At 39.4% G+C, this 16,230-nt stretch overlaps 1 protein-coding gene across 3 annotated transcripts; it reads left to right on the forward strand.

The window, feature by feature from the left end:
• The first annotated feature begins 604 nt into the window (after positions 1-604).
• Positions 605-13,432, forward strand: LOC137295624 (DNA-binding protein P3A2-like). 3 transcript variants are annotated; one of them, XM_067827071.1, is made up of 9 exons: positions 605-679; positions 2,405-2,612; positions 3,008-3,122; positions 3,561-3,696; positions 4,273-4,422; positions 4,682-4,840; positions 7,789-8,064; positions 8,492-8,696; positions 11,683-13,432. In XM_067827071.1, exons 2-9 carry the CDS (start codon positions 2,423-2,425, stop codon positions 11,856-11,858), a joined length of 1,407 nt encoding a protein of 468 aa, XP_067683172.1. In that variant the 5' UTR covers positions 605-679; positions 2,405-2,422; the 3' UTR covers positions 11,859-13,432. The 3 variants fall into 3 exon arrangements, with proteins under 3 accessions (XP_067683172.1, XP_067683173.1, XP_067683174.1); XM_067827072.1 differs by lacking the exon at positions 605-679 and adding an exon at positions 744-904; XM_067827073.1 differs by lacking the exon at positions 605-679 and adding an exon at positions 846-937.
• The last annotated feature ends 2,798 nt before the right edge of the window (positions 13,433-16,230 follow it).

Consider the following 16,230-nt stretch of genomic DNA (forward strand, 5'->3'; position numbering starts at 1 on the left):
CGTGCGTACCACATTCACCATATTAAAACTACATGCATGTTCACACGTCCCTAGGCTTGAGTACCGTAAAAAGGGGTTCTGTACTCCATACGACATTGCTCAAGTCTTTAGCATTTCTGCCACGTTAAAAATGGTAAACTACATCTATATGAGAAGTAACATTTGTCCAAAGAGCAAATTTGGTATAAATATTGTAACATCCGATAAGGCAGACAGTGTGTCTTGAATGAATGAAATACATAAACCTGTTTGGACTAATCCAAACTGAGATGTACTGGGGCAGATACAGCTTGTGGAGAGAGAAAGAGAGAGGGCTGATTCATATATTCCTTCCTTTTGATGCGAGTTTTGAGAAGAAATGCTTGTGGAAATCAATAATCTTCACTGATATACGACTTTGCGTGGCCACACAGTCAAGTCACCATTCACAGGTGCCTGAACGGTGAAACAGTTCATCGTTTCACTGCACAAACTCTGGTCATCTACTAAAAGTAAAATATGCAGTGCACATGAAATCGGCAAGACAATGCCCTCCCTATTCTTCTTGAAATATTAATGTCTCCATTAACAAGGGACTCTTCTTCGTTAGTTTACAAGCGGAAGAATAATTCTCCAGCCTTCGCACACATCAACAGTGCGGAAGGATATATCAATATTGGCTCGATCAAGGAGGATATTGGTGGGTATTATAGGAGTCTTTTAGCTGATTCTTCTATTTCATGAAACATATCTAGATATTAACGCACAAACATGATGCTATTGTTCGGACAATGTGCTTTATCACAGTGTTTTACGGCGTACATAGGGAAAATGTACTTCGATGGGGCTGCGCAGACGCAGAGAGCAGTTACTGAAACCAAGATGTCTGCCAAAAGTTTCCAGAAATATCGTCAACCCCAGTGTTGTACGTTCGGAAACTTGCCTACCTCAATAAGTGGTGATGGAACGCATTTGTTGCGGAAGTACTCTAACAAAATTCCATAGGAACAATTGAAATGTAGTCAATAAATACTATCCGCTTGAATTATCCATCCCGTGTCAAGTGCACATGTTAACTCTTGACTGAAAGGAATGTCTAATGCCCTCCGCGCAGGCTCAAGCGCAGTCGCAAAGCTCGGCAATATTTTGACTCCCGCTTGCGCACAGAGATGTGCGCTGCTGGACGGCCAAATGCAGACGACACGTTTGATGCTTATAAACAAATCCCCCATCCCAAAAATGACGACCTATTTCTTTTCGTCCCAACACCCAAACCCATGTTCCTTCAGGCTTCGTGTCGGCCATTATCATAATGTAGCGCAAAGATCCCGGCAACCATAATGCTCCAAAATACTTTCTCTGCTTTCTAATCAGCATCTTCTTAGTGTAGGCCGCTAATGCTGTTAAATAAGTTTAAAGTTGAACTTAACCACACCAAATGTCTCATACTTTCTTTAGCAGAATCAAAAGTGCCAATCTGTTATCTCACGAAAAGTCTCCTTGCATGAAAAATCCCAACTCTTTTTTTTTACAAAATGTTATTGTTCACATGAATGACGGTGATCAAACTTCATGGGGTACTGATCCAGAGCAATTTCCATGGACTGGTTGCTTTTGTTTTTGTTTTTCTCCCGAGAGTACCCAGATGATATTCCAGAAGTTGTTCCTGGTTTCTGTCCTCTGATAGTTTGATAATATAAAGTATAGACTGATCAACAAAGCTAAGTCACTTTTACTTCATTATGAAAACACTTTAAAGTTGAATCATCGGCCAGTAGTCTGTTAGGACTGAAAAATAATTATATTAATGTATGCCGTTATATGTTGTCTTATAATCTTAATTGTGATCAAATCTGAATGCATTTTAATAATTAACAACCCCCCCCCCCCAAAAAAAAAACAAACAAAACAAAACAAAACCCCAAACCCAAACAATCTGTGTCAAAGTCACGGTATTATTCATGAAACTCCAACGCTGAGTCTAACAAACCCCAAAAGGAGGTCATTAGGTGTCTACCATATCTACTTGTAAAGATGTGTAGAACAAAGCATTAGAAATTACAGTGCTAGCTGTCATAACAAAGCCGACCTTGGAGAAGTGTGTTGTGATATAGTGCACTTAGGAACAAATCTAGGTATGAATCGCACCTCAACAATTATCAGGATCTATATTATTGCAGCCACACCATGCTGTTATCATACTGGAGTACCAATCTGCATGTGTGACGGCACACTGGTCTATACCTTTTCGTTCTATTTCCAAACCGGTGTCAAAGTGAAACGTCTTCCAGTTGGGCTTGTACCTCTATTATGATATTGATGGTATGCTCTCTATGGAAGGCTTCTGATAACATTTCTATGAAATCCTTAAAAGATATTGGCACCTGGGCACTTTTTGCAAGATTTTTTTTCCATCACGTTTCAGTGAACCTTGCCTGACACTATGAATCACACAGGCATGTCATCTACGGTGCATGGCACAATAGCAGGAAATGTCACCATGACATCTCAGATCAATTCAATGATGGAAGACGATCTGAGTGAGCCCAGCTCACCAGAGAGTGGCTTTGATACTTCTGACTTCCTTCAAGGGACAGTAACTGATGATGTGACTGCCCAGCTTGCAGCTGCAGGTGAGTCCTCTCGTCTTCATGATAATTAAAAATATGCAAGTATGGTATGATAATACTAATTGTTGTGAATAGCAGATACGCACATGGTTGGTACTAATGGTAGTAAATACTGAAATTGGATGGGCTGCATACTAGTGTTGGGATACTAGGTTGAACTCTCATAATTGATGATTGCTTTATTACCAATCATCAAAAAAATTAATTTTTCACTTTTCAGATTTTCCAACCCAGGTTGTTATTGCAAAATACATCTATATATAACATGATGCAACTTATTACTTTAAAGTGATATCTCATAAAGTAATATATCATGAACATAAACTTCCTGGAGTCTTCAAGAAATATTCAGTCGTGACTTTTCAGTTAGTGAAGTGAGTCACCTGCTGCTGTTGCAGGGCCTGTTGGGATTGCTGCTGCTGCTGCAATAGCCACTGGCAAAAAGAAGGGTCATCCCCATCAGTTCGAAACAAACCCTTCCAGGCGCAAGCGTCAGCAGACGAGGCTGCTCAGGTAAGTTGGGAAAGAAGTTTAGACCAGTATAGGAGCTTTTAGAATGATTTATTATAGTATTTCAGGATTTGATGGGAGTGTCCTTACGTTATGTCACATGGGCTAGGATTTTAAGGTTATACTTGACTGTAGATAAGCATGTAGGCTACTGGTTGAGCCCATATATTTTTCACACTTTAATGACTTTCTTTTTAACTAGGAAATCTTGCATTTTGATTTTATTTCTTGCAGGTACATACCGGTAAAACAGCTATAAACAATATCGTGAAATGCTTGGTAGTTGGATGAAATGTGCACATTATTATGATCTTACACAGGTCAACAATGTAGTGTGTTTCAGTGAATGAAATTATTTGTCTTTCTTATCTGACTGAATTTGTGACATGAAAGATTTTCATATACCTTTCTATGACTTGTTATTTTATGTTCATTCTGCAGGAAGCTCAAGAGCACTATAGAAGAATACACAACCCGTGTTGGGCAGCAGGCTGTTGTATTGTGTTGTACACCAGGCAAACCAAGCCAGACAGGATCATCTTTCAAAGTGTTTGGCTCTCAGCCCTTGGAGAGTGTGGTAGGACTTTTATTTTTGTCAATCCAGGATTTGCAATATCTTTGTTGCCCCCTGTTTTCTGTTGAGTATGACATGTATCATGTTGTGACCTTAAGATTCAAATATGTATTTGAAACAGTTACATCATGTTGATGCAGTCAGAAAGCCCTGATTACAAATGTGTACATGAAGAAATGTACTGTGCATGTTTATCATGTTGATCAGAGCTGGCCAAGAGCTGCATTGCCAAAACCTGTCAAGCTACTGGTCTTGGAATGAATTTTGGAATAATATTCATTCTTAGTTAAAACATAGAGACTACTATTACAGTCTCAGTTACCAGAGGCAGGAACAGATTTGTTGTGCAAAATGACTTGAATTTCATACAGTACAAAATCATACAGTGGCTGACCATGATGTTAAGAATTTAAACTACAAAATATTCTTTGATCATTTTATTGGTCCATCTACTTTCATTATTGTTTAAAATCATGTTTCAGTATAGTAATATCAAAATATAGTTCTCAAAGGGAGCTAAACTTTGATATGTGGGCTTTTGCTTATGGTGTCTTCAAAATCATTTGTACTGGTTCATAGATCCGGAACTGTCGGGGGATGGTCATCCAGGAGCTGGAAACCTCACTGCAGGACCAGGCCCCTCAGTCACAGTGTGATAACTCCCACCTACATGAGCTTCCTCTGCTCGTCATCGATGGCATCCCAACACAGGTCGACAAAATGACACAGGTGAGTTACCATGGCTACATCAAGTTCTGCTGACACTACAGTTGTACTCTGGTAAAATATTCTGAATTTAGGCTCAGTAAACTGAAGGTGAAGCTGTTAAAATTTTGTTTTGATCTCAGTTGTAGTCAAAGTAGTATTTAACCTCACCATGTTAACTACCACAAACACTATGGGTTGAAGTTAAGTCACACTAACATGGGATTCTTCACCACTATACTTTTTCAAGAATTATTGTAGGATGTATCCTGGTTGTTCACAGGCACAGTTGCGCAACTTTATCCCTGAGATGTTGAAGTACTCGACTGGCCGCAGTAAACCTGGCTGGGGCAAACCAGAGTGTCGACCTGTATGGTGGCCTAGTGACCTCCCTTGGGCCAATGTTAGGAGTGATGCACGTAGTGATGAAGAAAAGAAAAGGGTACTTATATCATGCATCAGAGATTTACTTTGACTAAAAATCCTTGAGATGGGAGGACGAGCACTTATTAATTTCAGGTTTCCTTAAAGGAAATGTTATTTTCTGCATCCATACATTTGTGCTATGCACAACTCTGATGTATACATCACACTTACCAAGAGGAATCACAAAATTATATTCCTTTTCATTTGGGCATGTGAAGCAACCATAGAAGTTTGAATTTGCCCTCAAATGTGTCAGGCTCTGTTATGATGTCATTGTCTTGTTAATATCATCACAGTGTCCTTCTGTAAATGTTTAACACCTGTAAACTAACTGAAACATCCTAGAGATTATTCTGCGTCTTTGTTTTTGTGAAAACACTATTTGTCTTACCAGTGATAGGGTAACTAACTTGGACCCATTCATAACCACAGTTTTGTGAAGACTCCAGCTTGGAATAGGCTACACTACAAATCTATATCTACCACTCTGACATTCATGAGCTAGAGATATTCTGTGAGCTTCCTGATAAGAGATGGTAACATCACCTGCTCAACAAAGCAGAGGTTCCAGGGTATCCATCATACTCATAGTAACACTGAAACATTATACACCTGTTAATCCAAGATATCATTGACAGGATGGGATGTTTAATGTCTTCCCCCACTTTTAGCTCACAGACCCGTGAAGGTCCCGGGGTAGAATAGGCCTTCAGCAACCCATGCTTGCCATAAAAGGCGACTGTGCTTGTCGTAAGAGGCGACTAACGGGATCGGGTGGTCAGGCTCGCTGTCTGGGTTGACATCTGTCATCGGTTCCCAATTGCGCAGACCGATGCTCATGTTGTTGATCAAGGGATTGTGTGGTCCAGACTCGATTATTCACAGACCGCCGCCATATGGTTGGAATATTGCTGAGTGTGGCGTAAAACTAAACTCACTCACTCACTTTAGCTCACATATTTGTATGTTGTGTTCACGTGACTCTGTTTCTGCCTCTGACAATAAATTTCATAAGGATGTAGACTATCAAATGCCCGTCTTGATGTTATAATATTAATTGCAAATATAAGACAGGTTTGATAAAACCCCATGGCTAATCATTGTCCACGTTTTGTTATTCATAACCACATTTTGATATTTATAAAAAAAATACATTTTGCTACTTCCTATAGATAGGCACTCGACATAATGCTCAAAGGTCACATGCAGCCAAAAAATCAAACATAATTAAAACACATTTATCACTTATTCATGACATATAATATACATTGCTGCTTTTTAAAAACCAAATAAACAAAATTATAAGCGTACAATTGTGATTCAAAAGTGCAATATTTTGTACTTGGGCTTACTTCCCCCGAAACGAAGCCCTCGGGAGACCAAATCCAGTCATAGCGGGTGGATATGCACTCAAGTGTAACGACGGCTTTTGATTGGCTGTTTCATTTGCTGATATGCTGAGGGTTCATTGTGTGTACAGAAAGATGATCTGTTTGATGGGTGGGCATTTTAGAAGTATACCGAGTCACAAGAAAGTAAGATTCTTTATGGATAACAACTTCTTTTGTGTACTTGATGCATCGTTTCAGTATGGATTCATATACTGTTGTCAAACAAAATCATACACACTGAAAGAAGTCGTTATCCATGAAGAATGTATAGAGCCTATAGAGATGTTGGGTTTTGAAAATATATGTTCTCTGAATTTGCGCTCTATCCAATAAAAAATCATGTCAGTAGAGGTGGTAAACTACTGCGTGGCTGGAATCTGTCATTCGTCCAAGTACAAAGCAGGACTTGAAACTGACAAGAGTTTGCACCAGTTTCCGTCAGATCCAGTCATCCGAAAAAGTGAATGTAGTTTGTTTGCAACCCACAGACATCATGTGTATCACACGTGCCTAATTACATAATGTGACAGAGACGGGACTCGGGTGCACGAGTCATAAGTCAACTTATTTTCTTTATGTCGTATAGTCTGATAGGTGTTAAATTAAAATTGCACGTGGTCAATGATTGAAGCTGTGTACTGAATGTTGTCTTTAGCAGACAGGCAGGCAGACATATAGGTGTGAATAAACCAGGCACTGAACTTTCTGTGTGACAGAGACAGCTTACCACTATCAGCAAGTTTTTTTTACGTAACGAGTAGATTATTTACTTGTTTGTGTACACAACCAAGATTAGACTACTGCTCATGACCTCAGACGCTGGGCATGCATACTGTTTCAAACTCCACGAACCTATTCACTGCGCATGCGTTATGGACGCAGCGCAGCGCAGCTGTTGAAACCAGTTTTCCCCCCAGGTGGTTGACAACATCTTGATTACGATAGCTGTTATGTTGGCAGATGATAACTCTGTTGTCAAGCACGTGACACACAATTTATTGCACAAGGAGAACAACCAGAAGGATATTTTGCATGTAAAAACCTGACATTGATTGATTGCCTTCATTGAATTCAAGTATGAAGAATCAAACGGTTTCAGTGTTGGAAGAAGTGTGAAACAAGATATGTTTTCAATAATGAAGAGAACGATAATAGTAAATTTGTAATGGCCATGACCTTTTTCATAAATCAAGGGAAGCTGATCTTAGTAATCATGTAAGATGCATGTTATGTTGTTGCCATATAGTCTGCCTTTGCCCAGTGTTTTTTATATTGTAACATACCAGAGCTCATCTATATTCCCTTTAGTGGCTTTGTGCTTAGGTAATCATTGAAATATTCTACAAATGATAACAGTTAACACATTGAACCATCCAAGTTTCTCTTTTATTTTCACAACTTGAATCAGACGAGAGAGGATGTGTGAGAACAGTTGTAACTTAGGTTTGTGGAAGTGGGCCCGGTTGTACCTCATTGTCTTCTGCCATTAAATATGGTAATGTTACAATATTTGCTTTTATCGCACCCTTCTATTATATCACTTCTTTATCTGTTTTTGACTTTTGTGTGATAGGTTTCCTGGACTGAAGCCCTTCGTACCATTGTGAAAAATTGTTATAAACACCATGGTCGTGAAGACTTGCTTCATGTGTTCAATGACGATGGAACGACCCAGGCCCAGGCACAGACCCACACTGCCTCACACTACCAGGGCACTATGGTACAGACTATCAACAACCCAGATGGAACTGTGTCTATCATCCACATTGACACTGGACCCACAGGCAATTCAGTTGTCACTCTACCTGATGGAACTCAAGCTACAGTTGTACATGCAGTTACTGCACAGGTGAGTTATCTCTCTCTCAAGTATGCCTTTGAACGGCATTTAGAATTTGCTGATGAAGGAGCAAGCAAACGCTCCTTAGCATCATGTTATCCACAATGGAGAAGGTGACATCCATAAATCTCGATTTTTTTTGCTCAAGTATGCATTGAGGAAAATAAACATCACATGTTACGTTATGGAGGGGGGGAATGCTTCTGCTTTCTTTAATGTAATTCAAAGCCTTTACTAGGAGAACCTCAGGACTACCTGTAATTAGAATCATTTGCAATGGTGGTCTTGTATTCACAGAGTTTTCTACTGACTGAAGAGGATTGTAACTCTATGAATCCAGGCTTGCATGATCAGATTTGGCAACACCTGTTCGTGTGTACCTAATGTGTATCCTGATGCATACAGTCCACATTATATAGTTGTGGATATGTTTCAGCAACTGCATGACAACCACCAGCAAGAAGCCACTCAGGCAGTGCAGACACTGGCAGAAGTTGCTGCCAATCACCAAGAGGTTGGTCAACTAGTCACCCCGGTCAGTGTAGAGATGGCTGATAACACAGCGACCGTCACTACCCTTACAGGTGCCTCAATCAACTCAAGTGGACAGATTATATTCACGGGAGATGGGTCCCTAGGAGGTAATTACAAGTTCTTGTTTCATATAATACACAGTTTATGCACCTAAAGTGTTCATTGATTTATGTCCTTACTGCACCTGAAATTTCTAAGTTTTCCTTATTCTGACTCATGCATAATTGCTTATCTCTTCTTCCTGGCGAAGGTAGTGGAACACCTGAAATCCCTTGAAGTTCCTTTTTGAAAATACGGACGTAAAAATACCCCAAGAGTAGCCTCCCTTTACCCATGCACATGGTCAGCTGATCGACCATGATAGTCACTCTCTCCTCATCGTCTCACAAGGGCTGCTGGAGGCACCTGGGTCGCGATTACAGTGATATGTTTTTCAACTATTTCGGTCCTTTAACTAAATTTATGTTGTATGCGGTATTTGGTTTATGAATATGTATCATAATTGGTTAAATTTGTGATTATTGTGTGTTTATTTAGCACATACTTTGTCAACTCAGGCTTAGCCTGAGTTGATGAGATCCTGGTTGCAGTGTAGATTCAGCTGTCAATGGTTAACCTGCACTTAGTTGGTCCGGCGTGTAAACCCACTATTTGCAGTGAATTTTGCAAAAAGTTATCTGTTTCTGAATTTACTCTGTTCACAGGCGTGCGAGGGACAGATAACGTTGGATAGAGTCAAGAGATTGAGAGATAAAAAGGGACGGAAGAGGAGGTAAACATTGAAGATCAGGTTCGAAACGACTGGAGTCTTCTACCCCCAGCCGTTCCCATATCACTGTCTCACAGTTTCACATCCTGACTGGTTTGCGATGCTAGACATCTTTAGACCACACCCGCTCTGGGGGACTCGCCAGTAGAATGTGTGCAGGAACTTATGTGTTACTGTTGGCATTCAACAACCATCTCCATGTACACACATCTCTCCAAGGAAGCCCATCTAAACAACGAGGTTGCAGCAGGAATCTGGAAGAAGGAAGATCGAACTCTTCCCATCAACCAGTTGGAGATAAAGTGGTGATGCATGTTATTCAGCACTGGTCGACAACACTGAGAGGCAAGCTACTGATGATCCACAGAGACAACTCTACAGTGGCTTTCTACATAAACAAGCAAGGGTAAATGAGATCGACATCTCATCTTACACCAGACGTTTCAACTCTTTGACATGGTCGACAGTCTGAATCTCCAAATAAAGCATGTCACATACCAGGAGTCTGCAACATCATGGCAGATGCCTTACCTCGTCCTCTTTGTCCCTCACCAACAGAGGTGAAGTGGATGCTGCATCGAGAGGCGTTTCAACTAATCAGCCAGACATTAGGTTCAAGAAACAGACAACAACCTTTGTGTCATCGGTACCAGATCCATTAGTCTGAGCTACAGACGCTCTCAGCATCCTGTGGGATGTTAGGACAACCAGTGCTCCAATTACCAGATTGGAAGAATCTTCTCGTCCATCCTCACACAAAACAGGCACACGGCAAGCCATCTGTGTTCTGACTTCATGTATGGACTGTATTAAAGCAATATTAAGCGAGAGCAGCGAAAGCAGCCACCTTAGCCTTGCGGAAATCCACTCGCACACTAGATGATAAGAAGTGGATACGATTCGAGGCATATGCCAGGAAGAAGGGATTTTTGATGATTAAAGGTGACTCTTCCTTAGATAGCAGATTATCTATGCCAGCTACGTCATTCCAGAGGTCTGAAAGGCTCTACATTATCTACATACTTGGCAGCTCTCAGCTCACTGTGGGAACCGGGACCAAGCTGACTAAAGTACCAGAGTTACTTGCCTTACTATGGTCCTTCAGGTTGGAAGATCAACAACGCAGACTTAGAGCTCCAGTATGGGATCTTAATGTTGTACTCCAACAAGTGATGCATATAAGCCGTTTGACCGGACGTCAGTTGAAATGCTGACTCAAAAGATGTTATTTTTACTTGCCTTGGCTAGACTTTCATCGAGCGAAGTTTGATGCAAGTCTCCAAGAAACAGCTCACTTAGGTCTGCGAGGGGATTTCACCGCAAAGAATCAACAGCTACATCAACCGGACAGACAGTTCCGCATACCACCTTTGTCTTCAGTCCTTGGACTTCATGATATGCAAGACTTATCATTATGTCCAGACAGTGCATTGAAGATATACATTGCACATGCTAAGTCTAGAGGACAACGGTTCAAGCGCCTATTTATCCCTATATCTACTGAGACACCTACGAATTTATTCCACAACACTATCTCAGTGTGGATCAGAGCTGTTTTACTTAGAGCATATAAAGCAGCACAATTGGAACCTCCGTGAGCCTCCAACCCGCCTTAAGTCAGAGCCCTAGCCTCTACAGTAGGGCTACATAGAAATTGCTCGCATGAGTGATTATGACCCTGTACTCGTAATGAAGATACTTGTATATGAAGAAAGGTTGCAACTAGTCTTGATTGCTATATCTTGACACTTAGCTGCATCAGAAACTAGCAGGACGCTATTTACTTTTGATGTCATCATGTGCCAGTCAATGAAGCCTTCTATGGAAGACAAGTTCGACTGGATGTGATCCCCCCAGAATCTGCAATGAATATCAAAAGAACAGGACCGAATTATCTCAGTTACAAGTTCCTGTTTGTGGGGAAATTATTGGATTTTGTAAGCAATTAAGCTTGAGTCAGGATAAGGAAAAATAAGTAATTTTCTGAATAAAATTGATATTTTATGCTTATCCTGACTCGTGACGAAAGCCCTCACTGCTGCCCCATACAGGCATGCCGAATTACTATAATTCTCGTGTCGGGCGATTATTAAGGAGAGAGTGACAATCATGGCCGATCAGCTGACCATGTGCATGGGTAAAGGGTGGCTACTTGCGGGTGAGAGTATTTTTATGTCCGCTTCTTTTAGGAGGGAACTTCAAGGGATTTCAGGTGTTCAACTACCTTTGCCAGGAAGAGGAGATTAAGCGTTAAGCATGAGTCATAATATGTATAAAATATCAATTTTATTCAGAAAATTATATTTTTGATTTCTGTTGTGCAGGAATTGTGACCATACCAGCATCAGTGTATCATACTGTGGCTTCCAGCATGGGAACTATAGGAGATAACCCCAATGTGCAGATTGCCATGGCTCCCCTCACTCAACTGAAGACGGAGGTGCCTGATGCCACACAAGCTGTGGAAGTGACATCAATAGACCAGGGACAAAACTCATGACATCAGTTCACTTGATGTAGTCACCTTTGCTCCACACGGCGCTCTGCTTGCTATTTCTCACATACAAATTCCACATTACGCACCTGCAGAACACTGATTGTACCATACATTGAATGTAAAATGTACACATCATTAATAGAATGTATGCATACAGTTTAATGTTGAAGTGATCGACCTGTTTGAAAATATGCTGCTTGTTAAAATATATGAATTTTCACCTACAGTACATCATACAGCAGGTATGACCTTGCTCTTCCAAGTTCTGATTTTGTAATTGATAATCTGTGTTTCTGTGACAGAGATCATGATATTATTTTATGCACTGTAGGGTTGCAGCCCCAAACACGACCCCAGAAATCCTAGTCTTCTAAGTTCAGCAGAAGATGAAGCTGTACATAATTTGCCAGAACTGTCTTCTAGTCCCATGCCATTAGTGCTCTGTATCTGTGATGTAAACTCATGTCAAATTGTGATACATTCACTATCCTCAGGCATGTTTGAAAACAGTTATCAGTAAAAGTTAGACTCGTAACATCCTCAAGGAATGTAAACTTAGAAAAGTCATATACTGTGAAAACATCTTTTGTGATACTGTTTTTAATCCAGCTGAAAAGTAGAAATTCATTACTACTCATAAATGCATACACAAAGAGTATTTACTATTATTACCTCAAACATTCATTGCTATTACTTGTTTTCAACCACCTGGTTCGATTGCTTGGTCCTGTTCCGCCGAGTTATCTCAGGGCTGTGTGACAATCATAACTGTTAATTGGAATTATGTGTCAGTCTTTGGGAAGTCTTGGATTTGCTGGTACATACTTGATTAAGTGCAGCATTTTTGATAGTTGGAGCACCATGACCATTCAAGTCTTAAAAACGTGTACTACATATCAGTATAGAGATGCGCAGGAGCCTTGTTTAGGGGTCTTCGTTTTGTGAACTTTTGCACCTTGAATCAAGTTTGACTTCAACACTAACTGGTGGTTAGGTGGGTAGGTTGGTAGATTTTTTTACCCAATTTGCAAGCCTTGCTCTTTGCCACTCCTGCTTCAACATTAGCAGGTTTATTTTAATTTACATGTGATTTTATTGTCAGTATCTTGATGTGAGCTATTTCTTTGTAGAAATATGATGGTATAATTTCTGAACAATAATTTCAGAGAATACATCAATCAGCAATGGTTTTTCTTTAAAGTAGTGTCGTGAAGCAGATAGTATTACCTCAGGCTGTTGTATAGAAAACTTGACCAATTGATTATTTCTGAATTGAGCAAAAGTTTATGTATATAGTAGTATATGTAAATCCAAGTATTCCTTGTTTGTATTGTAAATTCTAATGTTCATCTTTTTGTGCCAAAGGCGTGTTAGATGTTTGTATATATTTGTACAATACCAGCAGTGTAAATACCATTGTTATTACCTATGACAAAATTAATTTATTGTGCTGAATCTCAATTACATGTATTGTCTACAACCTGCACACTTATCGTCACCCCTGTATTGTTTCATCCAGATGTGTTTATCCTTTGTTTGGAATAAGTCTTTATTCTAAATAAACTGTTTTACTATTATTGTTACTATTGTCTAGTTTTCGTATGATAGCAAACATTTCTCAGCATTGATCAAGTGCCCCCTCTGGTATTAATAGCTTGAAAGAAAGATGCAGTTTCAGGGGGTCATGAGTGACCATGTCATTTAACTGGCCACAATATACTCTGATGAGTGATCCTGACATATCCCAACTCAAAACCAGGTTTCCCCAGAGTTTCAACCTTTGTCTTTTCCATTACACTTCACATTATCAGATTAATAATACAATAAAAATGGTCAGTTATGTCTGTTGATAAACAATAAGTAATAAGTAAACTTAGTCTCATTGTTATTCATTACACTCCACCACACCAGTCTAACAAGCCCTAGTAGAAGGTCGCGTGAGGTAATCTTTGAGCGACCTCTGACCGTCCAATCAATAGCGAGACAGTTAAATAATTTAACCAATCATACAACGACTACTACTTAGGGATCAGAGGGACTTACAAATTATTCAGGTAACAGACATTGATCTCTCCACAAACAAAAATCTGCATATAACACAGTTATTTGACCTGTAGTATATAAGCTTTGGGGTTTCTGTTGACATGGTTACCATCAGCTAATATTTCCACAAGGTGACATCCTTGAATATTACCAAAAACACCATTTTCAGTGACTGTTTACTCAACATTTTCATGGTTGTAACATGCGCTGTGTGCACCACTTGGAAGCGATCGTACACTAACTACATGTAGCATTCGGAATCATTCGCGTACAAAACCATTTTCAAGATAAAAAGGTATGTGCGAATATTCACTTTTGCGATTTGGTAAGCTGTGTTAGGATTGGTAAATCTCAAAGGTTACCTGACACCACCTGCCATAAGTTTTTGTTACTCTGCAGTGGAGAGTAATGAAAAGTACTGATGCTAAGTTTACTTAGCCTGTATCAGATTTCAGATTTTATTGACCATGTTTATTAACTGGATGTCTTTGAAGGGATGCTGTTTACCATCTACTGTGCATGATACTGATTTTTTCAACAAAATCATCATAGAACTGTTAGGCTGTGTCACTTTATTGTAAGCCCTTTGTTATGATAGGTTCTTACGCTTTGAGGATTCAACAGGTGTTGCCTCATCCTGCACACATCCTGTGCTGAACACAATTATAGTATGACCAGAAATTTTGGGAAATTTCTAGAATATGTTTAATTGGATTTCTATTATAAACAACCTTGACCATCTATCAAGTGCATGGTTTCATTCAAGTGATGAATCTGTTAACTGTTTTTCATTAGTTTGTGAAGAGTTATCCCCCTTCGTTTACTTGCCAGCAGACATCATTTTCAGTGATCCTCAGTATGGATGTAATTTAGAGAAGAGGATGATGATTTTAGAGTATTACAACAACAACATCAGATCAGCTAAAGTCATTTCAAGCAGAACAGGCATCCCCTTCGTCCACTGTATATCTTTTTTTTTGAAAAATATTGCAAATGGACATTGAGCCCCAGGCAAGCACAGGTAGGCCCAGAAAATTGATTGTCGTTGACAAGGCTGCTTGGTATTCTTGTTTCTAAAAACAAACGAAGGAGTTTAGAAAACATAGTCTGGATATGACTGACTGACAGAGAAACTGTGGCTGTCTGTAAAGAGACAATTAGAACTGAGCTGCATCATGCAGAAAAGATGAAGAATTACATGAAACCTTAATAAAAGGAGTGAAGGTTGAACTGGTGCTTAGCGCATTGACATTTTAGCTGGGACAATGTGATTTTCTCTGATGAAAGTTCTGTGTGGCCGTTTCCTAATACTCTGAAATTCTGGACCAATCAAATTGAAAAACGTCTGTATGAGTCCAAAATTTAACATGTGGAGTTACATATCTGCATTAGGGCAACGCCCCTCTGTGTATTTGAAGGGAATATGTACAGTGAGCAGTACACACATATTCTCAAGGGACATTTACTTCCATCTGCTCACATTTTCTATGGATATTTTATTTATTTTCCAGCTGGACCCAAAACAGTTCAAAGCCTTTACAGACCTGGTTTCAGACCCAAATATGGCATTAAAGGATTAGACAAGCTATTTCCCTGACCTAAATCCAAAAGAAAATGTTTGCAGATTTATGAAGGAAAGCGTCATTAAAAATAATCTGACAAATATTGCTGAAATGAAAGAAGAGGTCCCATATTGGGAAAGCATGGACTACAAGTTTCTAACTTCTTTGATCAGCAGTATGCCCAGCTGCACTGAAGCGACTTGACAAAATACTAACCTGTCTCTGAATCTGGAGTTATGTTCAGCAAATATTCACATTTCATACTTGAGTAATCATTAAATTCTCAATAATTTCTGGTCAGACTATATATATAAGCTTTTTTATATTATGACCTTTCTGATCTTAAATAATATTCCGTCACGATATCGCTGAAATATTGCTGATGTGATGTTAAATATTAACTCACTCGCTCTCTCACTTTAAATAATGTTCCAGAAGCTCAGTGGGCTGAGCCATGGGGCTCTATCAGTAATGTAATGTAAGTCACTGTTTGTCATAAAAAAACAAATGATGTATTTACAAACAATACAATAATTCCTAAACTAATAAATCTGAAGCAGTAAAGTCAGCAGTTTGTGTATTTCAAAGAACAAAGAACTCACATTGTCCTGCAAAACTGTTTTAATAATACTTTCAATATTATGATCACTTTTGTAGGACTTACTGAATCAATCAGATTTGTTCTTTTTATTTCATTCGGCATGGGGAATATGCCTTGAAATGAATTGCTCCACAGATCAGTAAATTTCAAAATAAGAACAACACTGGAC

Source organism: Haliotis asinina, chromosome 9 (assembly GCF_037392515.1).
Source record: "Haliotis asinina isolate JCU_RB_2024 chromosome 9, JCU_Hal_asi_v2, whole genome shotgun sequence".
In the NCBI taxonomy this organism is placed as follows: domain Eukaryota; kingdom Metazoa; phylum Mollusca; class Gastropoda; order Lepetellida; family Haliotidae; genus Haliotis; species Haliotis asinina.